Source organism: Podospora bellae-mahoneyi, assembly GCF_035222275.1.
Source record: "Podospora bellae-mahoneyi strain CBS 112042 chromosome 1 map unlocalized CBS112042p_1.3, whole genome shotgun sequence".
Taxonomy (NCBI): domain Eukaryota; kingdom Fungi; phylum Ascomycota; class Sordariomycetes; order Sordariales; family Podosporaceae; genus Podospora; species Podospora bellae-mahoneyi.
Genome location: NW_026946361.1, coordinates 158,261 through 185,014, shown reverse-complemented (window position 1 = coordinate 185,014; position 26,754 = coordinate 158,261). Strand labels below are relative to the sequence as shown.

General features: G+C 53.4%; 11 protein-coding genes across 11 annotated transcripts; 6 read left to right on the top strand and 5 right to left on the bottom strand.

Moving 5' to 3' along the window:
- Nucleotides 1-269: 269 nt before the first annotated feature.
- On the top strand, nucleotides 270-1,197 carry QC761_100430 (uncharacterized protein). The gene is made up of 2 exons (XM_062873290.1): nucleotides 270-594; nucleotides 657-1,197. Exons 1-2 carry the CDS (start codon nucleotides 464-466, stop codon nucleotides 820-822), a joined length of 297 nt encoding a protein of 98 aa, XP_062735898.1. The 5' UTR covers nucleotides 270-463; the 3' UTR covers nucleotides 823-1,197.
- A 56-nt stretch (nucleotides 1,198-1,253) lies between these two features.
- QC761_100440 (uncharacterized protein) lies at nucleotides 1,254-3,232 on the bottom strand. Its single transcript, XM_062873291.1, has 2 exons — nucleotides 2,319-3,232; nucleotides 1,254-2,260 (listed from the first exon to the last, which is right to left on the bottom strand). The coding sequence occupies exons 1-2, from the start codon at nucleotides 2,353-2,355 to the stop codon at nucleotides 1,662-1,664; spliced, it is 636 nt and encodes a 211-aa protein (XP_062735897.1). The 5' UTR covers nucleotides 2,356-3,232; the 3' UTR covers nucleotides 1,254-1,661.
- A 448-nt stretch (nucleotides 3,233-3,680) lies between these two features.
- Nucleotides 3,681-5,041, top strand: QC761_100445 (uncharacterized protein; the record flags this gene model as incomplete). The annotated part of the gene is given in 3 exon segments (XM_062873292.1): nucleotides 3,681-3,935; nucleotides 3,950-3,986; nucleotides 4,212-5,041. 3 exon segments carry the CDS (start codon nucleotides 3,681-3,683, stop codon nucleotides 4,361-4,363), a joined length of 444 nt encoding a protein of 147 aa, XP_062735896.1. The 3' UTR covers nucleotides 4,364-5,041.
- On the bottom strand, nucleotides 4,565-7,369 carry QC761_100450 (uncharacterized protein; the record flags this gene model as incomplete). Its single annotated transcript, XM_062873293.1, has 2 exons — nucleotides 4,565-6,622; nucleotides 6,689-7,369. 2 exons carry the CDS (start codon nucleotides 7,367-7,369, stop codon nucleotides 4,565-4,567), a joined length of 2,739 nt encoding a protein of 912 aa, XP_062735895.1.
- Nucleotides 7,370-8,571: 1,202 nt separating this feature from the next.
- On the bottom strand, nucleotides 8,572-11,077 carry QC761_100460 (uncharacterized protein). Its single transcript, XM_062873294.1, has 2 exons — nucleotides 9,314-11,077; nucleotides 8,572-9,254 (listed from the first exon to the last, which is right to left on the bottom strand). The coding sequence occupies exons 1-2, from the start codon at nucleotides 10,349-10,351 to the stop codon at nucleotides 9,138-9,140; spliced, it is 1,155 nt and encodes a 384-aa protein (XP_062735894.1). The 5' UTR covers nucleotides 10,352-11,077; the 3' UTR covers nucleotides 8,572-9,137.
- Nucleotides 11,078-12,920: 1,843 nt separating this feature from the next.
- On the top strand, nucleotides 12,921-15,244 carry QC761_100470 (uncharacterized protein; the record flags this gene model as incomplete). Its single annotated transcript, XM_062873295.1, has 6 exons — nucleotides 12,921-13,071; nucleotides 13,135-13,167; nucleotides 13,226-13,597; nucleotides 13,664-14,116; nucleotides 14,177-14,904; nucleotides 14,961-15,244. The coding sequence occupies 6 exons, from the start codon at nucleotides 12,921-12,923 to the stop codon at nucleotides 15,000-15,002; spliced, it is 1,779 nt and encodes a 592-aa protein (XP_062735893.1). The 3' UTR covers nucleotides 15,003-15,244.
- A 795-nt stretch (nucleotides 15,245-16,039) lies between these two features.
- Nucleotides 16,040-16,596, top strand: QC761_0029100 (uncharacterized protein; the record flags this gene model as incomplete). Its single annotated transcript, XM_062872222.1, has 2 exons — nucleotides 16,040-16,085; nucleotides 16,241-16,596. The coding sequence occupies 2 exons, from the start codon at nucleotides 16,040-16,042 to the stop codon at nucleotides 16,594-16,596; spliced, it is 402 nt and encodes a 133-aa protein (XP_062735892.1).
- Nucleotides 16,597-16,599: 3 nt separating this feature from the next.
- QC761_0029090 (uncharacterized protein) lies at nucleotides 16,600-17,283 on the top strand (the record flags this gene model as incomplete). The annotated part of the gene is made up of 2 exons (XM_062872221.1): nucleotides 16,600-16,659; nucleotides 16,699-17,283. The coding sequence occupies 2 exons, from the start codon at nucleotides 16,600-16,602 to the stop codon at nucleotides 17,281-17,283; spliced, it is 645 nt and encodes a 214-aa protein (XP_062735891.1).
- Nucleotides 17,284-19,309: 2,026 nt separating this feature from the next.
- Nucleotides 19,310-19,690, top strand: QC761_100495 (uncharacterized protein; the record flags this gene model as incomplete). The annotated part of the gene is made up of 1 exon (XM_062873296.1): nucleotides 19,310-19,690. The coding sequence occupies one exon, from the start codon at nucleotides 19,310-19,312 to the stop codon at nucleotides 19,688-19,690; it is 381 nt and encodes a 126-aa protein (XP_062735890.1).
- Nucleotides 19,691-20,292: 602 nt separating this feature from the next.
- QC761_100500 (uncharacterized protein) lies at nucleotides 20,293-21,391 on the bottom strand (the record flags this gene model as incomplete). The annotated part of the gene is made up of 2 exons (XM_062873297.1): nucleotides 20,293-20,645; nucleotides 20,707-21,391. The coding sequence occupies 2 exons, from the start codon at nucleotides 21,389-21,391 to the stop codon at nucleotides 20,293-20,295; spliced, it is 1,038 nt and encodes a 345-aa protein (XP_062735889.1).
- A 1,108-nt stretch (nucleotides 21,392-22,499) lies between these two features.
- Nucleotides 22,500-26,687, bottom strand: QC761_0029060 (uncharacterized protein; the record flags this gene model as incomplete). The annotated part of the gene is made up of 1 exon (XM_062872220.1): nucleotides 22,500-26,687. The coding sequence occupies one exon, from the start codon at nucleotides 26,685-26,687 to the stop codon at nucleotides 22,500-22,502; it is 4,188 nt and encodes a 1,395-aa protein (XP_062735888.1).
- Between the last annotated feature and the right edge of the window lie 67 nt (nucleotides 26,688-26,754).

The window sequence follows — 26,754 nt, the reverse complement described above, 5'->3', positions numbered from 1 at the left end:
CTCTCTGGGGGCCAATGGGTATGTGGTTAGCGGGCACTTATGCAGTATCATCACCAAGTTCTATGCTGTGCTACCCCGAGTGGGGTTGAACCTGAGTGCATGTGTCGGTAGGTAAGGCTGGCTTGCTTAGTGATAGGCGCCTATGACATATAGAAACACGACAATTGGCAACCGTCTGAGACAACTCCATAGGAAGGAATGATGGCTTTTGATTCTGGTTTCAGACCTAGGCTGTTGAACAAAGAATATTGGCCCTGCCGATGACACGTCAGACCCCAACAACCTGCGGCCAGGAGGCGGTTTCGAAGGCTGAAAGAGTATACATATGCAGCTCTTCTGGCACTTGCATCAATCAGACCATTAGCTCTTCACTACCTTTCACCTCACACTCCAGAGATCGAATAGTTGTTGGCTTGATACGAAGTAAACAAGGTCTACATCCCTTTCCTTTTACGCGACGACCATGGCTCCAACCGTTACCTGGCGTGCGGGCACCGCCCCCCGCAATCCAGCACAAGCCAATGGCATCCTCGCCGCCTGTCAAACAGCAGCTCAAGATGCTGAATTTGCAGGCTTTCTCACAATGGAGATATGGTAGGTAAGATAGTCATCACTGGAACGGACAGACGACTGACACCTGTGGGCCATGATGACAGGACCGGACGGCATACGAGCCGCAGTGACCGAGCCAACCATGCCACGACCCGACTCAAGACCGTGATCCAGACGGCCAACGGGCAACACCAGGTCGCCCACATCTACCTAGACGCGAACTACACCTATACCGGCCATGCTCTTTACCCCAACGTCAAGAACGACTGAGTGTATCAAGCCAGGTGGTATCCTTTTACAGATGTCTGGCCCCGTTCGTTGGCGCATTTGTTACAATTTTAGTTCTCAATGGGTCCGAATTGTGCGGTAAGGTTTGACAAGCTCGAAGGAGGTCCAGGGCGGTGGCTTTTGTTGACCAAGATTGTCAAAGATAGGTACTTATGGATACGTCAATGGTGGATGGCATTGGATGCAAAGAGAAGAAGTCATTGAAGTGTAGTGCGGTTTTGGCCAAAGTTAATACACCGTTTATAATCAAGCATGCAAAGTTCGTTATTCAGAGCCTCGTGCACTCACGACCTCTTCATAATGTGTGTCTATGGTTAGAGAGGTGCTCCATACTTGCTTGCGAGATTTTCATGTCTTCACTGGACGATATTCCCAGTACAGGCCATTCAGAACTGTCCAGTACTTAGAAAGTATGGTTGCGGAATGTGGACTTCGAAGTACCGTAGTTGCGTTGACCTCCCAAGATGAGGTCAAGACAATGCAAGGGAAGGCAAGATATTCGACAGCATCTTGCATTAAGCACTATTATCACCAATCTTCTCAAGTCTATAGCATATCCCAAACATTGACGGCCATTCATCCAATCCAAGCCCAGACATGCGAGACCCAACCCAGTATATAAACCGATTCCATGCAAATATTCCCTGTGTAGAATGAGAGTGCGCCAAAGTGCCGTGATCATGAAAGAGTGAAAGACAGGCCGTAAAAGAGTGTCCCATATAGGTATCATAGCCCAAACACCATGCTAAACGAGAGAAACGCTAGTAGTTTGAGTCATCAAAAATGAGTGTCGAAAAAAGAGTGTTGGTAAAAGTGGGCGCTTAGAGCTGGCCACCGCCTTGTGGGAAGCCGCAGCCCTGCTTGCCATTCTGAGTGTTGGCACCCACACCAGAGCAGCTGCCAAAAGCGGGACGGACACCGTCGTTGACCAGAGCGCAGCAGCCGGAGGCGCAGTCAGCGTCGCTGGTGCACTCGCCGGTGATGAACTGGCGGCCGGCACCGTTGCCGACGTTGCCAGCACCGGCCGGGTCGGGGACGAGGGTGCTGGGCATGATGGTGCCACCAACTGCACCGGCATTACCACCACCCTGGTTGTTGTTGTTGTTGTTGCCACCATTGTTACCACCACCATTACCGCCGCCGTTGTTACCACCGCCGTTACCGCCGGCATTGCCACCCTCGAAACCGCAGCCTTGCTTGCCGGCCTGAGTCTGAGCACCTACACCAGAGCACACACCAATGGTCGCACCTCCCCTAGGGAGGGTAGCACAGCAGCCAGAGGCACAGTCGGCGGCGCCGTTACACTGGCCTCCAATGAACTGGCCACCAGCTCCGTTGCCGATGTTCTTCTCACCGGCGGGATCGGGGAGGGCCTGGCGCTGAGAGAGGTCAGGAGCAGCGTGGACGGCAGCAATGGTCACTGTTCATCATGTTATAGCGGGCAGGAACAGTACATGTTGAGAAGTGAAGTGACTTACAGGCCAGAGCGCTGACGATCTTGGTAAACTGGACCATGGTGGCGAGTGATGTATTAAAGCGAAAGAGACTAAAAAGGTGTCAAAAGTTGGATGTCAAGGAAAGACCAGTGGTATTAAAGAGTCGACTGGCGACTGCTGTAGAGAAAGGAATGCAAAGGGACACCGGGTCCTGTTCTTGAAGAAAGATGTAAAAGGATTGACTGCGGTCGAGGGATGGCGAGATGAGTTGAATGGTCCATCTGAACCGGAGGGAACGACTCGTCTTTATACAGGTTGCTCATGAGGTGATGGGCTTTCGAATAAGGCTGAATTCAGGGGTGTCCAAAGTTCTCTCTCCTGTCGGTGGCGTTCTGAGTCGTGACAGGTCGAGCCAGGCGATCAGAAAGTCCTTCCAACCCGATGCAGTTGTCGTCTCAGGCCCTCGGGTGCTAGTGGTTGTGGTGGTGATGTGCCAGGATCACTAACGCGGGGTGCAGACAAGGGTCTAGAAGGTGGCACAAAACCCCTGTCGGCAGAGGTTTGGAATGTGGAACATTGTTCTTTGGATGCTCCAAATGGAAACTGTCTGACAAGACAGGCGCGCGTGCAAAACCAACGACCAAACCGGGAGCGGAGTTACTGAGTGGATTCTCGTCTGATTCTGGTCGGGCACTTCGGCTGAAGTCTCTGGGTTGTCGTCTCACTGCTGGCCGCACCAAGTTGATCGTCCAAAGAGGCGACGGCGTTCTGGACTCCGACAGGGGATTGTAGGTCTCGGCTCAGCGGTAGGGCTCTCGGCTGCCGACCGAGAGGAGATAAATCACGGTGGGTGGCCTTTGACACGGCCCAGAGCCGGGGGAGTATGCATCGCCAGGAGGTAGCCTTTCTCCTTGTGGTCAACTGTGGTCGCAGAGCTGAGGGTTGTTGTCAGCTACAATGTGATTGATGAAACTCAAACCCCTGGAAGCAAAGCTTCAGCAAGCCACAGGACCCCTGTTTCTGTGGGGTCGGGCGATCAGTGGGGCCTTCCAACGGCGCGCAACACAACCTCTTGGCATGTTTGGCAGGTGGGGTGAGGGGCATTTCGATTCCTCCTTGAAGGAACTTTCATTTTCAGCATCAATACCTTACCTGGCCAACACACCAGCATGGCGGCTCTTTTCCTTTGCAAATAACCGTCACCGTCAGCATCCCAAAGCTCATACTATGCCAGGACTCAGACCGTCCCGTCCCTGAGACCGACGCGACCCATCCTGCTGCTGGGCCGCAACGGAAACCACCCGCGGCCGTTACACAGGACTTGCTGAGGCCAGTTCTGGGGACCTGGAGAATCCATCCACAGGACGTGAGCTCGTTTCGATGAGCGCGCGCGTTTAACGCATAATGCAGTGCGAATCTTGTCATGCGTCGGATAAACAGCCTGCCATCGCACACCTCCAACAGTTCGGACCTTTCAGGGTACCATCAACTCGGTCGAGGATCTATGCTTTCCCCATTGGATCTCTGCCGCCGCACCCCGAGGATGGATGTGGCGGCGACAGCTGGGGAAGATGTGACAAGATCAAAGGCTTCACGATGAATTACAAGCATACGGTCCCCTTTAGCTCGCATTTTTCAAACTCCCTATTGATATTCCAGGTGAGTGGGTTCAGGCCCGGCATTTCGCCGTCCACTTCGGAGCCGGTCCCGGTGTCTACTCCACCATCTCCGACAAACTTTCCAGATCAGGCAAGTGGCGACCCACTCTTTCCGACGACATCCGAATCATTTTCCCGCCGTGCGCCTGGATTAGTAGAACCAAAATTGGTGGTTACTGATCAGATTGCATCTTGCGCTGAAAGAGTGAGACACTGCTGTGACCGTTGCGTACACGTGGCAACGGCATATGGCTGATCATGGAGATCGACCTCACAGGTATGAGGTTGTACATGCCGCAAGGCGAGCATACATCAAACTTGGTAATGCCGAGAGGTGTCTTTGGCTATGACGTGGATGATAGGGGGGCTTGGCAGAGGAGAAGATTTATAGCACGGGACGCGCTGGAAGAAATGCTGGTCTACAAGTAATGTACGTAGAAACAGGACTCGGTATCAACACAGACAATACACAAATGTACACACCAATCCATTCATGTCTACCCGCGCTCTGCTCCACCAACGCTCCTGATCCAGCCAACAACAAAAAGATGCAAAACCACAATGTGCTCCCCAAAATCCGAAGCACCCATAGCCTCCCAACAATATACATTGCACCATGAACCCCCCCTCTCAACGCCAACTGCTCTCATTCCTCAATTTCCTCCATCGCGACATCTCTCTCTTCGCCCCAGGACCGTCTCCTTTACTCCTTCCCGCGGCTGTCTCACCGCCCCCGCGCGAGTCCCTCCCCCGGTCGGCCCCGCGCCTACCCTCACCGCTGCCACTCCGGACATCTCCCGCCTTCCCGCCCCCTCTCCTGGCTTGTCCTCCCTGTCCTCTGCGCCTGCCAGCGCCCGGGTGCTCTTGTCGTTGGCCCGCGCGCGCCGTGGCTGGGCTTGGAGCCGGAGCCCGGGGGTTGACAGGTGCGCGTGGGACCGGGTTTGGCTGTAGCTGCGTCCAGCTCATGTCGGTGTTAAGAGTTTCGATGAGGGTGCGTCCACCCTGTCCCATCGGCGGCGGTGGCAAGGGAGATTGGCGCGCGTGAGGGCGCACCGGACCCGGAGTTGCTTGCATGGGACTGGCCGCCGGTTCTTGGACCTCTTCAGCCCAGACCACAGTTGGGGTTTTGGCTGCTGGGACTGCGCTGGCTGGGGATTCTTCAATCTTCTCAGCCAAGTCTACACTTTGCTTCTTTGGTGCTGGGACGGGACTGCTCATCTCTTCGGTCCGGCTTCTGGTTGGAAAGCCGGGGGATGTGGGCGGCTTGCGGAATGTCCGCCACCCTCTTGGAGATGCGTCGAAGCTGCGTGAACTAGCCTGTGAGCTTTCTGGAAAGGCGGTTACCAACTTGGACCACACAGCCTTGGTTTTGTCAGAACCTTTTGTGCTGTCTGCTGGGGCATTGAGATTGGCCGCCAGGGGCTGTTCTATCTTGTAACACACTGTGGCTGTATTCTCTGGCACCTTCTCACTCTTTTGAGTTGCGGTGCTGCTAGTTGGAGAGTATGGCCCTTTCTCAAATGGTGTTACTTGGTTCCCTGTTCGACCGTGGGGCGTGTCAATGACTCTCTGGTCACTCTTTGTAAACGTAAAATTGCTCGTCTTCTGACTCATGGTTCTGACAGCTTTGGCACCACCGAATCCCTGGGCAACTTCGTGGCTACCCGTGAGGGCTGCTGAGCCGTCTGTTCGCTGCTCCTTCACTGACCCCTGATTCTGTGCCTTGTCTCTGGGAGTTTTTGTTTTTTGATGGCAGGAACGGTGAACTACTGCGGGTGACATGAGGCCAGTCCTTCGAGGCTCCACACGATCCGAGTCTTCAACAGACTTTTCGCAGTCAACTCGACCCGGTCCGCTCTCTACAAGCTTCTCTTTAGTGTATTTAGCCTGTTCAACCTTGAGACTGCTACAATTGCCGCGGTTTACAAGGTTTAGAAGAAGGACTTCATCAGAGAACCGCACCGACTTGGCGCTCCCAGTGCCAGACGAGCCACTCTCGGACCTCTTTTTGAGACAGCTTCTGGGGGGTAAAGGTGTCTCGAGTATCTTCTGAGCACGTTGGGGCGCCTCGGTTTGGGCGATCTCGATTGTCGCGTTGGCCCTCTGTTGCTTATGCTTCGACGGCGACGAGGCTGGGGTCCCGTTAAGAATGGCCAGCATCTCTTGAGTTCCAGCTTCAAGGCCCACAGCATTCTCGTATTGGGTTTCAGCTTGAGAGTGATCGTAGGTGGTCTGCTCGTCATGGCCCTCGTGGTAGCGCAGAGGAGTGAAGGAGCAGTTCAAAAACTCAGACCCCCAAACCATGCTGGCTTCATGACGAGCCAGCTCCCTGGCCTGCTGGCGCATATCGTCATTCGTCGCCATGGCGTGAAAATATCTCGTCCATTCCGCCCATACAATCATACTCTTTTCCGCATTCCATTCCCGATTGTCCAGAAAGAGAGGCATGAGGTAATCTCCGCCCAGGCACGCGTTGTCGCCATACATTTGTGCCAGATAGTAGTCGTTGTGGTACGGAAAGTACTCGGCTGGGTACACGGCTTCGAAATCGATGAACTCCCGCACTGTGAGAGAAACATACGCTGGTTCATCCGTGTAGTACCAGAAAACCTTTCCGTTACGGCGAATACCGTACATGACGTCGTCGACAACCCTGCCAAACTTGCGAAGCATGTGCTCAATGGGTACCTCTCGGCCTATCAACAACTCCTAGGTGTTGGAAAGCTGGGCATCATACGGGAGCTTGTCGCGTACTTGGTTGATCTGAGAAGGGGGCTGCCAGTGACTCTGGGTCATGGTGCTCTGTTCCTCGGTCGCAATGGTGTTGCTGGGAGTCTCGACATCAATTGGCTGTGGCTCAACAGTCTCCGCAGGCAGAATGGCATCATTACAGGCGTTGCCAGGGTTTGAGATGGGCACCTGTGACTTGCACCTGGTCTCGTTGACCTGGGGTGTAACGTTGTCTTGTTTGAACCCAGGCACCATGGTGTCAACGATGGCCTCGCCGGTAGTGGTCGAGATTGCGTTAGTCAAAGTGGTATCGACTACCGTGGGAACGGAGTCATTGGCTACTTTGAAGCTTGATGTCCGAGTCGCGGTGACAGGTCCAGTGTTGGAGAAGAGGTTATTGACAGCCATTCTCTTCTTGACAACTGCCTCTCTCTTTTGACGCTTGTGCTCACCATCAAATCTGGGCGGAGATAGCTGGTGTACTGCTTCTTCAAGCGTTTTGTCTGTTGACAGGTCATGGGTGTTTTCCGAGTGCTGAATGTGCCGGGCTAAACTGTCAGAGGTTCCTCGAACTCGGCTTCGGACCCATCTCGGCATGAGTGTGATGGTCCAGTCACTCTCGCCCTCGAGCTCACGCGACAGCTCGACGCAGGAGAAGAGAGACGAGGCGGCGAGCTCGCAGTCCACCATAGAAAAGGTCATCATCTTGAATTGACTTGTTGCTGATCTGTGTTAGTTAGAGACGTTTGTAGGCGTGAAGCTAATGAATCGAGACACACTTACAGATAGTCACTTTTGCGATAACTGGTACTGATGGTAGTAAATACCGAGCTGAGAGCTTCGAGAAGATGACGACGCGCGGATGGGAGGTCACGAGTTAAAATTGACGAGAAAACCAGGGAAATTTCTTTGGTGGCTGAAACCTCCAGATAGGTAATGTTTAGAAGGTGATGTCAGCGGAAGGGCGAGCTCCCCAGCGTGTTCTTGCAAGCGACAGTCTTCGCTGTCTCTCTTTTGCGAGGAAAGTCGAAGTATACTATCAATCAAAATCAATCAGATAGGCTTCGCCAACAAGAGGCAGCTGCTTCACGCAATCTTGAATGCGACCGGCTTCACCTGTCTCGGTTGTTCGGAGAGCTGGTCGATCGATGAATGCGACTCCCAACAGTCGGTAACCAAGGAAATGAAGACAGGATAACTTGAAGGGGATGATGATATCGTTTCTGGTAGAGAATGTGAGAGGTAAGAATCGGTCGAAGAATTGCTGGGTCAGGGATCCTTGGATGACTGAGGTCGCTGGAGGAAAGAAGGGAAGCGGGAGAGAAGAAAGACGAGATCCGTGAACCATGGAGGAGGAAGAGCATCGAGTGGCAGCCCCAGCTCTTATTCACTGCATAATTATGGGGAGGAAAGTCAACACAGAGTGCACAGGCCACCTCGGCAGGTTCGCGAAGACATTGCACTGTGGTGACGCGTTGGGAAAGAGCGACCGCGCTATTGCCAGCAGCATGCCCTCTCATCAACGATCTGCCCTGTTTCTCAGGTTGCGGGAGTGCCTGTCGACATGTATCTGTCCCCAAGCTTTGACTATCTGTCTTGAATGTCAAATTGTCATTATCTCGAGCTCTTGGGAAAGGTAACTGATGGCATAATGGGGATTGGTTGAGCAGCCCTAGAGCACCTGAATCAATGTTTACTTCTGCAGCTTTTCCATCGCCACCAAGGGCACACCGGTTGACTGAAATACCAGAAACCAGGAGAGATTGGATGAGAGGCCAGTAAAAATATCGATGAGGGAACATGGTACACCTAGATCAACGACCAAAGAAAAGCCATTCGTCCTCCGGAGCTAACTCGAGTGTACCTAGCGATCATGTCCGTGCCTGGATAATGCGTGAGAAGTATATCGTCTCAGTATATATGCACATTATAACCATGATATGGCGGTATCACTTCTAGCCACATCAGACGACAGATAGCTTTGATTGTGCCAAGATTCTATATATAACCACAAAACTACAGAAGCCAACCCATACCGAGGTACCAAACGCCGAAACCGCTGAAAGCTAAACGAGTTAAAACAGTATTGCAGACTCATGCGTATACTGTTTTTCTTGGTTCGTCAAGGTCATATGCCCATTTCTTTGCTCATTGCCAAGTATATCATCATCACTCATATCTTGCCATCCCTGTCTCTATTTTAACCTTTGGCAGTCCAGAGTCAACTGTTTCGCTGCACGAACCAATCTTCTTGTTTCCCAGAGCCATTTTCCACACTCCTTGGCCTCCTCCCGTTCCCAGTTCATGTCCCTGGGCACGAAGAGCACGACGTCGCACAACAGTTTGTTGTATGTCGGATCACAAGGGGTGCTGCAGGCAGCAATGCCATCTTCCCATTCATCGTCCACAGCATTGTCCACTTCCAGATTGAGTGAATCAGCGAGAGGGTTGGACGTGGAAACAGGGCTGGATGTCAAGACCTTGCGCTGCCCGCATCCAGCTTGCCTCCTTGGACGTGGACGAGGTCCGGAGCTTCTCTCGGGGCCTGTTTGTGTCGCCTGGGTTGACGTGGACAAGGTCGGGAGTTTCTCTATGTGCACAATGGTAATTAGCCGCGTGTACAGACACAAGAGACTAGGGGAGAGTACAATTCTTCTCAGGCAACGCCAGCAGCGCAAGGGGGGTAACCGGGGCATTGAAGGCCTTCAAAAAAGGGACGGCGATCTGGACCTCTTCCACGGGCAGAGTTGGCGGTGGAACTGAGGAGTCGGCGGCAGACACGTTCTTCTCGGGCAGAGCGAGTAGAGCGCAAGGTGTAACGGGCGAATTGAAGGCTTCGTCCATCCAAGTCTTGTCGGCGATCAGGACGACCGGGGCCAGGGTGGATTCGGCTGCGAGTTGATCAAGAACGACTGTGGGCTGTTCGGGGACCGGAGTGGGAATAGCAACAGGAGCGTTAGACTCGGCATCCTTTTCCTCGGTAGCGGCAACGGCTTCTTGGTTCTCGACAGGAGCGACGGGGGCGACGGGGGACTCTTCGAGGGCATCGACCTGCAAGATCAGAGTCCTTTGGGGAAGCGCAAGAAGAGCGGCAGGTGTTACAGGTGCTGCAAGAGCATCATCCATCCATTTCGGGTCGACAGAAAGCAGTTTCACAGTAGGCGAAGCAGGTGCCGCAGCAGCGACGGCAGCCACGGTAGCAGTGGGGAAACCATCGCAGGGCTCGACAGGAGCGGGCAATTCCACCACTGCCGCGCCAACACCAGTCAAAGTATTCGGCAAAGCAAGAATCGAGTCGGGAGAAACGGGGGCATTCAGGCTCTCGTCGAGCCAAGCGTTGTCGGGAACCAAGGCGGAGAGCGGAGTGAACACGGCGACTGTCGGAGACGGTTGTTTGTCGGCGGCGCCAGTGTCGCTCGGGACAGAGGAAGCAGGAGTTTCGGGGGAGGTCTCGACAGGGGAAGTAGGATCGGTCTTGTCGTCGCCATCAAGAACCAGGCCAGCTGTTTGGGGCGAAGGCGAGACGACGGTGGGAATGGTGAACAAGGTCTGGAGGAAAGGCGTGATCGCGATGTTGTTCAGCGGTGGCCGGCCGCCAGACAGGGACCCGAACGGGGTGTGTTTTCGAAAAAAAGACATATTGGAATCGGCGACTCCCACGACGGGGTCGGCTGCATTGGTACTCATGTTGACGTCGGCCCGGTGGTCATGATCCGGACTCGGCGGCGGCGGGCTGTGGTGATGGTGACAGCAACAGGTGGTTTTTAGGGACCGCAGGCGGTGCGATAAGAAAAATTTGATTGCCGGCCGCGGCTCGCCGGCACATGCCGCCAGCCGAAACAGGGGTCCGTTTCAGCCTTACCCCGGGCCCACTGGACCGCCGGAATAGGAAAGAGGTACACATGTGTAGATAGCCTCGTACCTAACAGTCCAGATTTACAGCCCGCACAACATGGGCGCTTCAACCTGCTTCCGCCCATTTAAGAGGAGTCTTGATACACCATCAAAGCAAGCGCATTCTGTCTCCTGCAATCAACATGACACTCCAGCACCTGGCCGAAACATCAACACCACCTGTCTCGAACATCCATCATCTGATCAGAGCAGCGCCACGAGCCTTGTCCGGACAATGCCGTCGGTCGCGAAGATGTCCCCAGCTTAGAATAACGGTAGCCCTGTCACATTCCTACCCGTATCCACCACATTACACACACCCATCAGTAGCTATTCGAGTCGATACCACACAGCAGCACCAGGGTAAACCTCACAGCTCTCCAACGAGAAGGGCATCGTACAAGCTAGGTACGCACCATCCTACATTAATCGAGGCTACCACGTTCTAACTAGAGCCGACCACATCGCAAGCGCTGCTTTTTATCAACAAGCTGCTAAAGAGCTCATTTACCATCCCGCAACAATATGAGTGTGCTTGTGTCTGATTCTGCAGAGACTTTCGAGGTCGGCTCTTTAGATCCAGCCTCCGCAAACTTTCGCCACACTATTCCTCAGGACGTTGCCGTTATGTCCGTTCTCTGAGCCCATAGAAGCGAACGGGCCAGAGAAAGAGACAGTCCGAGACTGCGATACCAACTTGAGGAACACGACTACCCCCGTACGTCACGGCGTCCAGAACATCTATATCGACGATGAAGGGCTTCTCAATCCCTGGAACCTTACAAATCTGCGAGGAATCTACCTTGTTGCCACTGTGGTTGGCACCCAAACTACCACTATGCGCCTCCCTCGGCGGCGAAACGGAACCAACGCACTCCTCCTGGTCTGGACAGATGCGGAAGAGGACCGTTATTATCTACCCGATGCTTTCGAGAAGGATGGAACATACGAGATAAGCGATGTGGTTCTTCTTGGACAAGTCTTTTCCCCACCTCATGCAAGCTCTAATACTGAGAGCTTTTGCATGAGCTAGCAAAATCAAGCTTTGCCCCGTCGGGGTCCGCGCAGGAGCCCGCAAGATCCCGGTCCAGGAACAAAACCGCCGTCCTTCTTGAACCCCTTCCACCCGTCGTTCACACATTCCCTCCCAAAGTTGGGACATCATCTCGCGCTGGATTCACCCATCTCTTCACAATTCGCCTGGCTCCAGCTGACACCCAATGTAAACTACAACCCCAGTATCCAGGCCGGGAACGGACCACCCAGCCATGATTCAGACTCCGACTACGACGGCCAAAGCGACACGGATGACTACAGCGTGCACTACACCACCTGGACCGGCCTGGAGTTCACCTCCTGGGCCACACACAGCTACATTGATTCAGACGGACGCATGGATCTCTACAGCCTTCGTCAGCTTCGCGAAGCAGACTTGTATACCCATGGCGCCCTGCCCCGGTGTGACTGGTGGCGCTGGGAGGACCCGGACCAGCACCCTGGATCTGAGGGCCCTGATTTGGTATTGGTCACGCCAGAAGGAGATCAGTTTGAGCTGGATGACCCAAAGGAGTACGATGGATCGTATCCCGAAGAGACAAACCAAGCTAGTGAAAGTTGCGATGAGACGGATGATGACGCCGACGGGGGGAGCGAGACGGGGTATGCATTTGACGCTGCAAAGGGCATCATGTGGGCGGATGACGAGGCGGAGGATGACTATTGGGAACGGGTAGAAGGTCAAGGAGAGGAGTGGTGACATTTTTTTGATTGCGTCGGGGGCTGTGGGAGGGTTTGTGGAGTTTGGGCAGGGCAATGGAGGTGCCTCTTTCTAGACTACATGTATTGCTACCCAACCACTGGTTGGAAATGGACTGGAATTTCCTGGCGTATAATAGACGGCGATTCTACGGTTTCCACCTACCCGAAATTTCCGACCGTTGCGTATGTCCTGGCCAAGCCTCAAAAGGACCACTTGGAGCTGCGAAAAAAGTTCCTTGCCTTTAACGTCACAATCAACCCCTCCTTTACTGCTAAAGATCCATTCCCAAGCCGGCAATGCGCCTCTGTCGGTATGAACTCCCGGTTCCGAGAAGCCGACTTCTCTAGTGCGCCGCGTGTAGTGCGATGTGGCCAATGGGCACGCCAAGGCGTATGGCGACGTTACACAGACGAGCTCTTTTCGTTCCCGCCCTGTTCCCAATAAATGCGGGTGAGATATGAGGTTGTGCTTGGGTTCCATTATGTGAAGCTGGAATCGGAGCAGAACTCCGTGAGTGTGGCTTAAGAAGAGACCAGGTCCCCAGTACGTACGTTGTCTCGAGCTCCTATAGACACAGCAAGTGAGATACTCTGTGAAGCCATCATGAGACTTTACCGCGTCATGCAGGTATCCTGCTTTGCAGGGTTGTTTCCGGCCAGCATCCAAGCCATCAAGGAGACATACGACTATGTCATCGTTGGGGGCGGAACCGCTGGCCTGACGGTTGGAGATCGTCTCAGCGAGAGTGGAAAACGTAAGGGAGTTATCTCGTATCTCCTGCCTTTTGAGAACTCATCAACACTAACTCATGCAAAAGACAGCGTCTTGGTCATAGAGTATGGTTACCTGGGTGAGTGCAGGGACTTATGTTGGGCTCTATCCGTCTTGTGTTCTGACATTGATGGCAGAACCGGATGGTCAGAGGCCTGGAACGCTCTACAACATAACTTCGGCGCCAGTTGCTGGTCTCAACAACAGGACGTTCCCTGTGTCTATTGGATGTGTCGTTGGCGGGAGCTCGGCCGTCAACGGCATGGTTTTCCAGCGAGGAAACGCAAAAGACTACGACGTTTGGGGAGAGCTTGGCGGTGGCAATCCAAGAGTCCGCTGGAATTGGGTTGACATGCTCAAGTACTTCAAAAAGAGCATCCAGATAACAACTCCGAAGCCAGAGACAGCTGCGTTTGACCTCAGATATGACACCAAATACTGGGGCCGCAACCTTACGACCAACCATACCATTTTCGCCACCTTTGGCAATGTGATTAGCCCCAAGACTCGTGAGTGTCTTTTCATAAGCCTGTCTCAATATCCGTTCTAGCAACTCAACTCGTCTCTATTATCAGATGCCTTCTATGAAGCGGCCAAAAGACTATCGGGGATGAAGGTCTCACCAGACGCTGGCAGTGGGCAGCTTGGCCTACAGTACTACCAAACTTCAACAAATCCATACACGGGAGAGAGGTCCTACTCCCGAACGGGCCACTGGGATGGTCTCAACCGCGCCAACTACGATCTTCTCACGGCAACTCGTGTGAACAAGATTGTTTTTGATCACCATAGAGCCGCAGGTGTTCAAATCTACCCCCGAGGTGAAAGCTCGAAAAAGACTACCATTCGTGCCAGAAAGGAAGTCGTCCTAGCTGCCGGCGCCATTCATACGCCTCAGATCCTGCAGCTGAGCGGCATCGGACCTGCTGACCTTTTGAAACGTGCCGGGATACCGATGGAAGTTGACCTCCCTGGTGTCGGGTACAATTTTCAGGATCATACCTTCATACCTGCAGTATCTTTCAGTTGTATGTATATCCAGGGCCGCTGAGGATGGACGGAACCAGCTAACAACTTACACTTTTCAGGGTTAACGTCACCACCAATCCCAGAGCACTTAAATATCACCGTGGTTGATGATGGGCTGGGAAGAACCTCGCTAGGATTATCTGTCGAGCTGCCAGTTGTTTCCCCAGGCTCCTTCAAGCGGATCGCATCCAAGTACGAGTCTCAGGATCCGGCTACATATCTACCCAAAGGTACCGACAGAACCATCATCAGAGGCTATCGTAAGCAGCAACAGATCTACTCTCGCGAGATGCGAGCCAAAGACTTCTCTTTTCTCCGCGCAACCTTTTCGGGTGATCCGTCTTTTGTCCCCATTATCATCCACCCCGTCAGCCGCGGCACCGTGTTGATCGACCCGGCCGCAGGTAGTGACATTGAAATCGAGCCGATCGTGAACTACAGGGCCGCCTCGAACCCGATAGATGTGGATGTGGCGGTTGAGGAGATCAAGTTTTTGAGGAGGTTCATGACCACCGGGGAGTTGTCTAGGTACAATGCCACCGAGGTCGTGCCGGGGCCTGGGTATGAGTCGGACGAAGCGCTTGGGGCATGGGTGAGGGCAAATACCATTCCCAGCGTGTACCACCCAGTTGGTACGGCAGCCAAAATGCCGAGGGAGTGGGGGGGAGTGGTAGGGGAGGACTTGATGGTGTATGGAGTGAGGGGCCTGAGCGTGGTGGATGCGTCGATGATGCCGACAATTGTTGCGGGTACCACAAGCATGACGGTATATGCGGTGGCAGAGAAGGTGAGAATCGATCTTGACTTTTGCTTGGTGAATTGACAAGCTGACAAGCGGAACAGGCGGCCGATTTGATCAAGTTGAGGGCTGGTACAATAGTCTGATCAAAAGGAATTCGTCGAGCGCCTGGATGAGTTAGGCATGGAGTGTTCAATCAGGTGTCTGTTCGTCTGGCAGTGGTATCTAGATGGTGGATGAACCTCAGCGGACACATCTCCTTGCCCCACCAGGTACCTCATGTCGGAAATGGAATGAGCATGCTGGGATATCAGACACAAGTTTATTCACCAGTGTAAACGCCCCACAAAGTCACAAGTAAATTTCACTTCCAAGCTCCCAATTTACCCAACGGAGCAAATCAGGCTCCAGTTCCATGGACTCACCTGGCATTTTCTACATCACAGTCCCAGTGAATTGGCCAGAGCATTGCCAAAAGTTCGAATCATGCACTCTGGTACCTCTTCCCTACCCAACCGATGCTCTCGCATGTATGAGGTGGATCGTCCAATATGCTGGAGGAGCTGCTCTGGCATGGATCCTTTGTTGACCTCCTCCAGTGCCCCAACCATCCAGGTAATTCACTCAATTCCGATGCGATATCTGACATGAGCGACTGGAGTCAGACCCCCATCAAGACTTTGAAGATTGATTGGGGACGCCGGCTGGACCCAGATATCACTGTAAAGATCTGTCTCTCCTGTTCCCTCCTACACTTCCATTTCCTTTTCGCATCCACACCTGAACCGGGAGACTTAACTCTCAGTACCAATTCTCACATCTAAATCGCCTCCTTTAGTAAGACACACGACACAATCAACGCGATGAGGAGACTCATCGTTGGCTTGGCGGCACTACTCACCACTGTCACCATCCCGACTGTCTCGGCGGGGATGTCCAGGGATGGCTGGAAAGATGTAACACACGGCTTCAGCCTTCAGAACTTACCGGCAGAATTCCAGCAGACCCCTCCCCACTCGCCGGATTACACACGGACAACGCTCGGGGTTTTGCGCCCAGCAAAAGCAAGTTGATCCAGGACTCCACCCACATGTCTAGACAGTTGGTTTGGCCAACAGTGATTGAACTTGCAGGCAAATATAGCGGTCCGGTCTGATCCGACTCTGGTAGCGTTGAAGGCTACATGAAGAAGTTGGCCGAGAAGAAGGCTGCTACCGGCAATACTTTTGGTTACTGCTGACGACAACAATACCTTTTGGCTTTCCACTCTTGGCTCCCATGGAAAGGTGTGTCTCTGGCGCTATCCATCCTAATCCGTGAAATGAAATACTAACTTCATTATTCAATAGGCTCCACTGGCCGAGAACAACTATGTCCTTTACAGAAGCGTCCTGGACTACATGGCCGACAACACCGGAACCAATAACACCAAGGAAGCAATCAATGCTTCCATCATGGATGGTAACCGATGTGGCGAGGGACTGCGGAAGCACTACCGTTCGCCCAGCTCTGATTTACTTCCCACTCGGTACCTACAAGATCTGCACTCCCATCATCCAGTATTACTTCACACAGTTCGTCGGTGATCCCAATAACCGGCCCATCATCAAGGGATGCGAGACCTTTACTGGAATGGTTCTCATGGATGTCAACCCCTATATCCCCGGCTCAGGTATCAATTGGTACATTTCCCAAAACCAATTCTTTCGACAGATTCGCAATTTCGTCTTCGACCTCTAGTCGATGCCCGCTGCTACCGACGAGAATGGACAGCCCCTGGCACCAACTGGTATTCACTGGCAGGTTAGTCAGGCCTGTACATTGCAAAACCTTCTTTTCCAGGTGCCGACATCTGACAATCTTGGAAAGACTCCTACCCATATGGGCATCTTCACCGAGAACGGCTCGGGAGGGTTCGTTTCAAATCTCGTCTTTGAGGGCGGTGCTATCGGGTGGCGAGGGGGTTCTCAGCAGTACACGGCTACATCACTACAGTTCAAGAACTGTAGCACTGCCGTAGACATGGTGTGGGATTGGGGTTTCAACTGGCACAAGATCGAGATTGATGGCGGCAGCGTTGGCTTTAACATCAGCGGAATTGGTGGTCTTAACGACCAGGGTATCGACTCAGTGTCCATCATTGACTCGGTTGTCAAGAACGTGCTCATCGGAATCCTCGCTGCTCCCCGTGCTGCGGACGTGGTCCTTGACAATACGGTTTTCACCAACTTCTGTATCATTATGGTGCTCAGCGGAACAAAGTATCCCATCATTGAGGGCACCAGTGGTACCAAGGAGCTCACCCTGCGCGAGTATGGAAAGCAATACATTCACAATCAAGGCCGGTCTTCAATGGGCCAGTCTACTGACGACCGTCCCCGACTCGCGCCCTTGCTTGTTGGCATGGCAAACTGTTTGCTCGTCTGAGACCCCAATACGAGAGTCTACCAGTATCTTTCTTCCTCGCAGTGCCCGTCACCGCCTTGTATCCTCGTTATGCCACCAACCACGCTTGCTACCCCTACCACGATCTACATCGACCCGTACACGACCGAGGTCGAGGTTGGACAAATGCAAAACGGAACCTTTGGCGCCACAACTACGACTTTGACAGTCGCTGTGGCCTCTATCGTTACAAGCGTCATTCCAGTGGCAACTACAATTACACGGGTGAAGAGAATGAAGGTGCTCCGTTGTGGATCATTCCCAGCATTGACATTCCACCAGCTCCCGTGGTCCTCACCAAACCCGATGGCACGGTGACGTGGGTTCTTGTCACGAGGTGTATAGTATCAAGTAGTCAGATGAAGGGGGTGAAGTTGGTTGTGTTTCTCTGCTATATCTTGCTCCAAAAGTCCCCAATTTAACCACCTAGAGGTGGGCCCATCCTGCCTTCCCACAGTACCAGGTACTAATCAGACGACAACTGAGCAACACTGATCCACATGGTCACCCTGTGGCCCCTGAGGAGGATCCAACGAACTGCGAGTCAAAAGAGGCCGAGATATGCGCCACCTCGACCTTCGTCTCCACAACTGTGATCAGCAGCTCAACAAGCACAATCACGTCTTCGGCAACCCACGGAATGCAACACTATCACGGCCTGCGTGGTCACTGATGTTGATCAGGACACCACAAGCATGAGTGGTGAATCTGCTTGTCCTTTAGCAATGCAGCCTGCCGCCGAACTCCTGCGTCGAATCAGCGATAACGCGACTGCTCCCCCTGAGGGCGGAGATACCCGTCAGCTTGACAACCCCCAAGACCGTGACCTACCGGAAGCGGGCTATGATCAATGCATGGTTGGCCAAAACATCCCGGAAACCATGACGAAGTGGCAAGATCACAACCTAGCTCAAAGCCAACGGGGAATATGGGCCGGATCACCTGGCCAAATCGAGCTATGAAAACTACAAGGAAGTCATAGCCAAAGGTTTTGTTGGCGGTGACGGCAGTAATTGGAGCTTTGCCATCTTTGTGGAACGTATGAGAGAGTGCCACATGGAAGCCTTGCGAGCTCAAGTGACGGACGAGATCGCGCAGATGGAGGGCGTGTATGGGAGAGGACGGCAAGCATACAACCAGGGTGAAGATTCCACTACAGACGACGATGATGACAGCGGTGAATCGGACAACTACGACGATTCGGACGGTTCGGACAGCGTTGGAGTCTTGGTGGCGGGGGTGATATTTTCGGTAACATGGGCATCGACGTCAACAAAAGCTCTCCAAGTCATAGACGATTGCAACGACGTCGAGTGTAGACATTTGGTGGTACAAGCGTTTGGCCAGACATGCACCCGCGCTGTCCAAAGGGGAGTCTCGCAGACCTGGCACCTTTCGGTGCTGGATGCGATCAATACACCGCCGGTCAATGCGTAGAGATCGTTCCTGGTGGCCTGCTGACAAATACGCCTGGACCTGGTGCCTTCAGCGACCCCATCACCTTTCAGACAGGCTCAGCAAATGTCACCTGCGCCCCGGAATCTCCAGGATGCGGTTCCCTTTGCACCGGTTTCTATTGCGGCTCGACCGCCACGACGAACTCATCGACCACCTTGCCACCCGACCACTATGATCCCGAGAATCCTTCCCACACCTTCAATACACTCACGGGAACCACGACAGTCGGAGAGACTCAAGCCACCTCGGTAACCAATACGTCTACTCTCTGGGTGGAGGCGATATTTTCCACGGTGATTTCGGAGACTGTTACTGTAGAGGTAACCAGTACGTTTGTCTTTTTCGACCGAGACCCAGCACATATTCACCATCACTTCAAACGTGGTGACAAGTGGAGCTACTGTTGTAACCACGATCAAGCCATCTTCCACATCCATCAAGCCAACCCCCGTAACTAGTAACGAGGCTCCCTCAGGCACCACTAATTCCTTACTGTATACCGGAGCGGGGTGTGCGGGCTACACTTCGACCCAAATATGCGCGGAGACGAATGTCTGCCTTAAGGGCAACTCGTCCTTACCTACGCAAACGCTATGTCCCAAAAGGCAAGATGCTGGCACTCCCCTGTGTCCCAGCAATAATCCTAGCTGCAAATGCTTGCAGACCAGCACTCGTTGCGATCAGGCTCTTGCAGTCAAGGACCGCCACGGGGTTACAAAACCGACTGCAACACCCACGTCTCCTCCTGTCAACGTCACACAGCGAGACGCCGCATTGTCCATCTTGCAAGGGAGGGCTTTCAGTGCGGAAATTGACTATTTGTGTGCCTCAGACAGTTGTCATGTTACGCACTATTGCGGCGACGCCAACTGTGTCAAACCGTCGGGATCACAACGTGTGGCGTGTGCTAACGCCCAGATCAGCATCCTAAGTCGTCCCAGAGCCGTAGAGGCTTTTGTCACCATCCTGGAGGACGGAAAGACAGCTTGCGCGTTCAGCATCTTCTGTTTTCCCGACACCGAGGGACAGAACTGCCTGGAAAAGCAGATCGATGTTGGGGGGACTGAGTGCCGCCCCATTGGTCGCATTGCGTCCTGGACCGATGGGCTTTCAGACATGGAGTTTGTGTCGAGCACAGGCGGATCTGAGTACACTTGCCATCTCTTCTTCGCCCAGGTGATGGAGAGAGAGGTCTGAACGGGCTCTAGATAATCAAGAAATTGATCCACGTGAAAACTACGTGTTCAGACTTTAGTGCTGTGAGTGCTTGTCCGGTTTCTTCAAACGCAAGAACCTGAGGTTTTGTTGTCCCCCCCTCTGAGCCCCTGAATTGAATGCTAATGTCACAAAAGTAGAACAGTGGCCCAATGCTTGCGTCTTCTGCGTCCAGTTGTTCTCTACAAACAAAAGTACGTTGGTAAGCAGATAGTACTGATGCGGGAGGAATTTACTATTGACTGTTCTAACGAATGACTGCGTCCTGCCGTCGTCCTGCCGTCGTCCCAGCAAACTCCTCTCGGTTTCGTCTCGAGCCTAGTTCACGCACTGAGAGTACCACTGGTTGCTAACCTTGCAGGTGCCCTCGGCACAGCGGGTAGGACCAGTGTAGCCCTCTCCACCACATTGTCCCCAAAGAGGAACGGTGCCGCCGCCGTTGCCGGGAGCGGGCGAGGGCGCAGGGGCGGGAGAGCCACCGCCGCCGCCGCCGCCATACTGGCCACCAGTCCAAACGGCGTGCTGCCCGACGCGGGTATAGGGGTAGGATGGAACGCCATAGATCCAGAAACGGAGGGCCGGGTCGTTGGAGTTGTACAGACCGGGGATTTTGACCAAGGGGCCGGGGCGGCCGTTGCCGTTGCCGCCGACTTCGATTTGGGCGCAAGTGACTGTTTACCGGTGTTAGCACATGGGGGATGGTAGGAGAAAGAAGGGAGGGAAGTTGCTTACAATAGAACTCGGTGTCTCCGCTCTGGGCGCCGTGCAGGGCGATGTGCTCAACGCGGACGAGATACTGGCCAGGAGGGGTATCGCGAGGAAGGGTGAAGGTCTGGTCGGGCTGATCCCAGGAGCACCAGTCGGTGTCGGCGAGGTAGCGGCCGGGGGCTCTGCAGATCAGAGTCTCCTGAACCTTGAACCAATCGCCATCGCCTCTGTACTGGCGCACGTCACCGGGAGCCCGGGACATGTGGATGGTGGTAGGTCCGGGGTGGAGAATCTTGCCGCCGTTCCACAGGCGGAACCCGATGCTGTCGCCTGGGTTGACCTTGTGGACTTTGGTCCTGCCCGCGTTGGCGAAGGACCCCGAGTTGCAGCGGAAGTCATCGCTGGGCTGGAGGAACTGCTTGGTGGGCATGATGAAGTTGCTGTTCTCGCGGACGTACTCCCAGTCGTTGGTCACCCTGCCGTTGACGATGAGCTTGCTGTAGCGGTAGTGAGCCTCGACACCCTGTGTGGCCGCAAGGGCCCAGAGGGCAATGCCAGCAACGCTGAAATGCATGGTGATGGTTGGAGACGGAGGAAGCGACGAAGGCGCTGTTTTCCTGGCTGCCTGGCACGTCCAGGAGGCATCATGATGCGAGGAAGGTTGGCGTCTTATACTTTCTCTTATGTCCAGCACACGTCGTGATACCATGAAATCTAGCCATGCTTCGCTTATCACACCTAGCTCTCATCGTCAGGCTCTCAGCCCTTCATCCTAGGCACTGCCATTTCTCATGGTCTTGGATAAGAGCTTGGATAGGCGCGCATCCCCGGTACGTGATCCACTGTTATTAGCGGTGGCCGTTGATTCCTGGAAGATATCCATTATTCCCCGTTGATATTTTCAGGGGCTGCAGCCCAGTTTTCAAAAACTCAAGTCAAACTTGCCTCCGTGAACCACGAAACTGGAATGTCATCTCCCCGCCAAGCCTTCCCCCGATCGGAAACGAGACACACTGGGCGGAGACGTTGACGAGATGGCTGCCCAACTTGGTACCGACAAAGCCAAGAGCCGAACTAAGACAACGGGGATCGGGACCAGACTCCTCAAACGACCTCCCGGCAGTTGCTGCTGCCTTTGAGACTCTGACGAAGAAGAGAGACCCACATTCCCCGGAAAACACTCGCTTGCGTGACATGCAGCAGGTGATGGGGATGCTCCAGGCCGCCCAACGGATCCCACGGGCCTAACGGCGGTGCCGAATCTTGGCTACGCACAAATACCGGTGATATCAGGGGCCTTGTGATGCGTTTCGGACCGTTAAGAAACAGGTCGAATTGCACCGAGCTTGACGCCGCGACGCGCGCCTATCATGTTCTCATTTCGCAGGAGGATAATGTGGTTACGACAGTGTTGACCAGACCCAAGGCCCATTCCGCCCAGCTCAGTGTCGTCTTGTCAAGATGGATTGTAATCCCTCAGGTAGTCATGGTATTCGAGGTTCTCATCCAATCCAAATGGTGCGCAAAATCACCTGCGTCCAACGGAATCGGAAGTCTGCCTGCCAATTCCGCAAAGAAAATAGCAGTATACAATTTCTCCGTCACTTGGCAGACGGATTGTGATGACAAGATCGGGTTGTCAGAGAGAAAGGTACCCAGGTTCCGCATCGAGTGATATACCCTCATAGTATGAATGACCTGTTGAAGCTGTGGCAGGGCGTTGAAGGGCTTTGCTATAATGAAACAAGTGAGGGAACTCTCTGAATAAAGTCCAAAGTCGAAAGCCAGAGAGGCGTCCGATTCTGTGTCTGTACTAGCTACTTTTTGGAGACATTGGTTAGAAGGCTTGCCAACTCCTTCTCTTCCTCACTACTCAGACTGTATCCGCAAGCGGAGAAGAACTCCGTTTTGCCATCCTCTGCTCCATGCTTCAAGTCCGATGAGGTGACCTTGGCTCCATGTGCCAACAGCAGGCGCCCAAGCTCGGTCTTGCCAGCTTGCATAGCAACGGCAAAGCAGCTTCGCCCTCCCCATTTCACGTTAGGATCGGCACCTGCTTCTAGAAGTAATCGAACCGCACTGCCATCACTGTCCGCTTGCGAAAGTGCTAAGTGAAGAGGCGTTCCTCTATACTGAGCACAAACCTCGAGGTCGGGTTTCTGCGAGAGCAAGTATAGCAAAGCTTGGTGCAAATGCCACCATGGTGTTGGACCTGTCACACCATGAAGCGGCGTATATCCCTGATGGTAACGCCACTCAGAACTGAAATGCGGACGTACATGTTCCCTAAACCGCCGGGGATCATTGATTGACACTTTCACCACCTCGACCAATACACGGAGGACGGCCATATTGGGAAGCGTCCGGTGACAAGCAGCGAGGACCAGCGGGAAAATGGCGCCTTCCTTTTCCTGTCGACTCACAAGAGCTTGCAGGCTTTCTAGTGGATTGTCATGCTGCTCCCTTGCTCTCGAGATGCGCTCGAGCAAGGCTGCATATCCGTTGTTTATTAGTAGGTGCAAAATTGTTTTCCCCTTGTCGTCGATTGCAACCAATGGGTCATCTGCGCCCTGCTGTGGAACGGTGCAGATGTACTCAACCACCTCGAACTCGCGCGCCAGGAGAAGCTTTTGGACCAGGGCGTGGATGGCTTGAGCGTCTCCCGCTGCCGTGCTCAACAAGTTGCTCGTCTCTCGAAAGACGGAGGCTCCAGATTCCTTCCGCCTCTCAAACCACTTCCGCGCAAACACCAAAGAGACTGACGATTGTGACGATGGCTGCTGATATTGCAAGAGACATGAAACAGTGTGATCGAACCCGGCGTCCAGCGCTCGGTGAACAGCTAGATCAAACTGCAGCAGTGGCGTGATTGAGTTCATTCTCCTGCTGGCGCGTGCTGAGAGGTCAAGTCCTGAAGTGACAAGCATGTCCAAAATCTCGTTCAACCTGGTGCCGGACCTGCGGTGTGGGGGTAGCTTGCGGTTTTCTTCTTCAAAGTTGGCGCAGGCCTGCAAAAGTTTGGCGGATTGCCACTTCACCTCGGCGCCAGCCCCCAAAAGAAGCGAAACGGTCTCTGGGCGTCCAGACTGCACACCATAATAAAGAGCACTATGCCCTAGCTCCTTTCCCGTTTGTCGTCCCGTCCATCTACTGCCGACGGTATACGTTTTAGGTTTGCCCTTGGTTTCAAGAAACTCTTTTGGATTCCCATAGTTGCCGGTTGTAGCGGCAGTAAGCAGCATCGCAACAACATTACTTTGGTGTTCTTTGGCGGCTATATGTAAGGGTGTCATCCAGTCATGTGTCCTTACCATGATCGTCGCTCCCAGAGCCAAAAGTTGCTGGACCAAAAATTCCGACTTTTCGGCCGCCAAGTGGATGGGTCTGACTCCATGGTTGTCCGCAGCATTGACTTGGTGTGTGCAGTGTTTGAGAGATCTGGAGAGTAATTGCTTCTCAAATCCACCCCACGCCATAAAGTTTAGGTGGCTGTCATCCCACCTTTGACAGACGATATGTAATGGGGTCTGACCGGCATTGTTGCGCGCATCATTGTCCACCCCATATTCAAGCAATGCCCCATAAAGATTGTACTCATCTGTGTCGCAACTCGCAAGCTCATGGAGAAGGCTATTGCCCTCATTGTCAGTGACGCTGGGGTCCAGTTGAAGATCTTCGACAAGGTAGGCCAGCGGTTGCCGTTTCGCCATCATGTCAAGTTTGCCGGTTCGGTGACCTTTGATCGCCTCGTGTAGGACTGTGCGGCCCTTGAAATCCCGCGTCTTCACCATGGCGCCCATCGCTTGAAGCCGATCCAGGGTTTTGGTAGCGTATACCTGAGTCACAGCTCGCATGTACAGTGTTTTGCCCTCGTCATCTTGAGTCTCGAGATCGACACCCTTCTCAATCAGAAATTGGATCGCTTCGATGTTCTCGGCCGACACCAGATGGATCAACGATTCTCCGGCGTAATTCTTTTCGAGGACCAGCGCACCGTGAGCAATGAGCCTTTCGAAAATTCTTTTGAGATCTTCATTCCAGTCGGAAAGCTTTCCGGAAATTGTTTCGTTAGATATGAAGAGAATGTGCAAAATTCCATTTCCTTCAGCATCAACTACCGAACAGTCAGGGCCTAGCTCCTCTACGAACCGGACAGCATCCCGATATCCAGCTGCACGGTCACAGCTGTATCTTTTCAGATATTCTTTCATGTAAAGATGAAATGGTGTTTGCCCGTCTGATCTTGGCTTGTCAACGCTCAAGCCTTTTCCAACAAGGAATTTGGTAAGCTCCCAGCCGTCCTCCCCGGTTCTGGGTACGTGCAGCAATGTACTTCCATCTGAACTCTCGTGATGGAAATCAGCGCCTGCCTCGATCAGAAGTCGTAGCGCGGTCGGGTGGTTTGCTGCAATGTCGATAGGGGCAAAACCTCTCTTGTTGCGGCGGTGGAGGTCGGCTCCAGCTCCAATAAGCAAGTTAAGGCCCTGCTTGAGCTCCAGTTGAGCTTTAGAATCCAGCTTCTTTGGACGGCGCTGCCTGCAGCAGTAGACTTCCAAGGCCGTGACATCAGCATCTCCCCATTGTACCCATTGCGACAGGGGATGTCTTTCTCTATCCGAGTTTGTGCCATTGTCCTCAAAGTCACCCCCACATCCAAGGATGTTGACATCTGCTCCAGCGCAAAGCAACATTTGCATGCAGTCCACATCATGAAACCAGCATGCCTTGATGAGCAGCGTATTGCCTCGAATGATTTTGTTGACGTCGATACCGGGATGCTGGAGAAGCCGTTGCACCACACAGACGTTGCCGCGCCTTGTCAATGCCCAGTCAAGGGCCCGGTAGGCATCCTCAGGATCCTTTAGCCATGGCAAACATGCTTCAACAATCTCAAGTTGCCCATTTTCGCAGGCCAATCTCAGCGCCGGGCTACCGGCTCGGCTGCCCTCTTCCCGCATAGGATCCAGGCCCAAATCTAGCAGGACTTTGACCACGGCAACGTGGTTGCGAACAATCGCTTGGCGCAAGACATTGACTTTGCTGCAATTCTTGATCTCAAGGCTGGCACCGGCATCAGCCAGTAATTTGACACAATCGGCGTGTCCATACTTGGCCGCAAAAAACAGCGGGGTTTGCTTTGAGCTGAAGTCAACCCCGTCAATATCCAGCTCTGCGTTGGTGGCGGAGCGCTCAACCAGGGCAGCCAGGTACTGTCTCCATCCATAGCGAGCCGCGACATGAAGGGCGGTGACACCGTGGCCGGTGGTGACCCAATCGCCCATTTCATATGGCCGCCATTCAATGTCGATCCAGGCGCTGAAGGGCCTGGGATTTTGCAAGAGAAACTCGTCTAGGACAGATACCAAAAGCAGGGGCAAGCTGTCATGAGAATGACATGTCTTGGCCACGTGAACCATCCAGTGCCGCGCTGCATAGGCAATGAATGGGAACTGAAGGCGAAGAGGAGCAAACTCTTCACTCGTCACTCTCGTGTCGTACGCTTCCTCTTCCTCTTCGCTATTCTCATCCGCGCACCCGTCCTGGGCTGGGGATCGGATGTTATGATGGTCTGCCCAGCCTGAATGCAATAGATAGCGGGTACAGATGATGGCCAGTATCTCATGGGAAATTTCTGAAGATAATTTCGTGTCCAAGGACTGATTGATGACAATGGTATTGTTGGGCAAGATCTTGAGATCGGATCCAAATTCTGACCGCAGGTACTCCTTGGCAGATCCCTCGCTCATGTTGTCGGTTTTCGCCTGTAAGAACCGAAAGAGGTCTGCAACTTCCAAGACATGAAGCGGGCGCGTTGTATGTCCTAGAGACTCCATAAGAAGTCTTCGATGCCCACTATGGTTGATCAAATTGGCTCTGGAGTTGTCGTCTTGTAGCCAGTTGAGAAAAGAGGTCTGGAGGTCACCCCGCTCGGCGGTCTTGTCTCCTGGGTTTATGAGGACCATATCGACTTCAATGCCACTGGTATCCATGGCGATGTCTGTCATGTCGTGAGGTGGCCCAAGTTTTCCTTTCTGTTGGTTTGTTGCAGGTGGGAGACCACAGAGACGTATT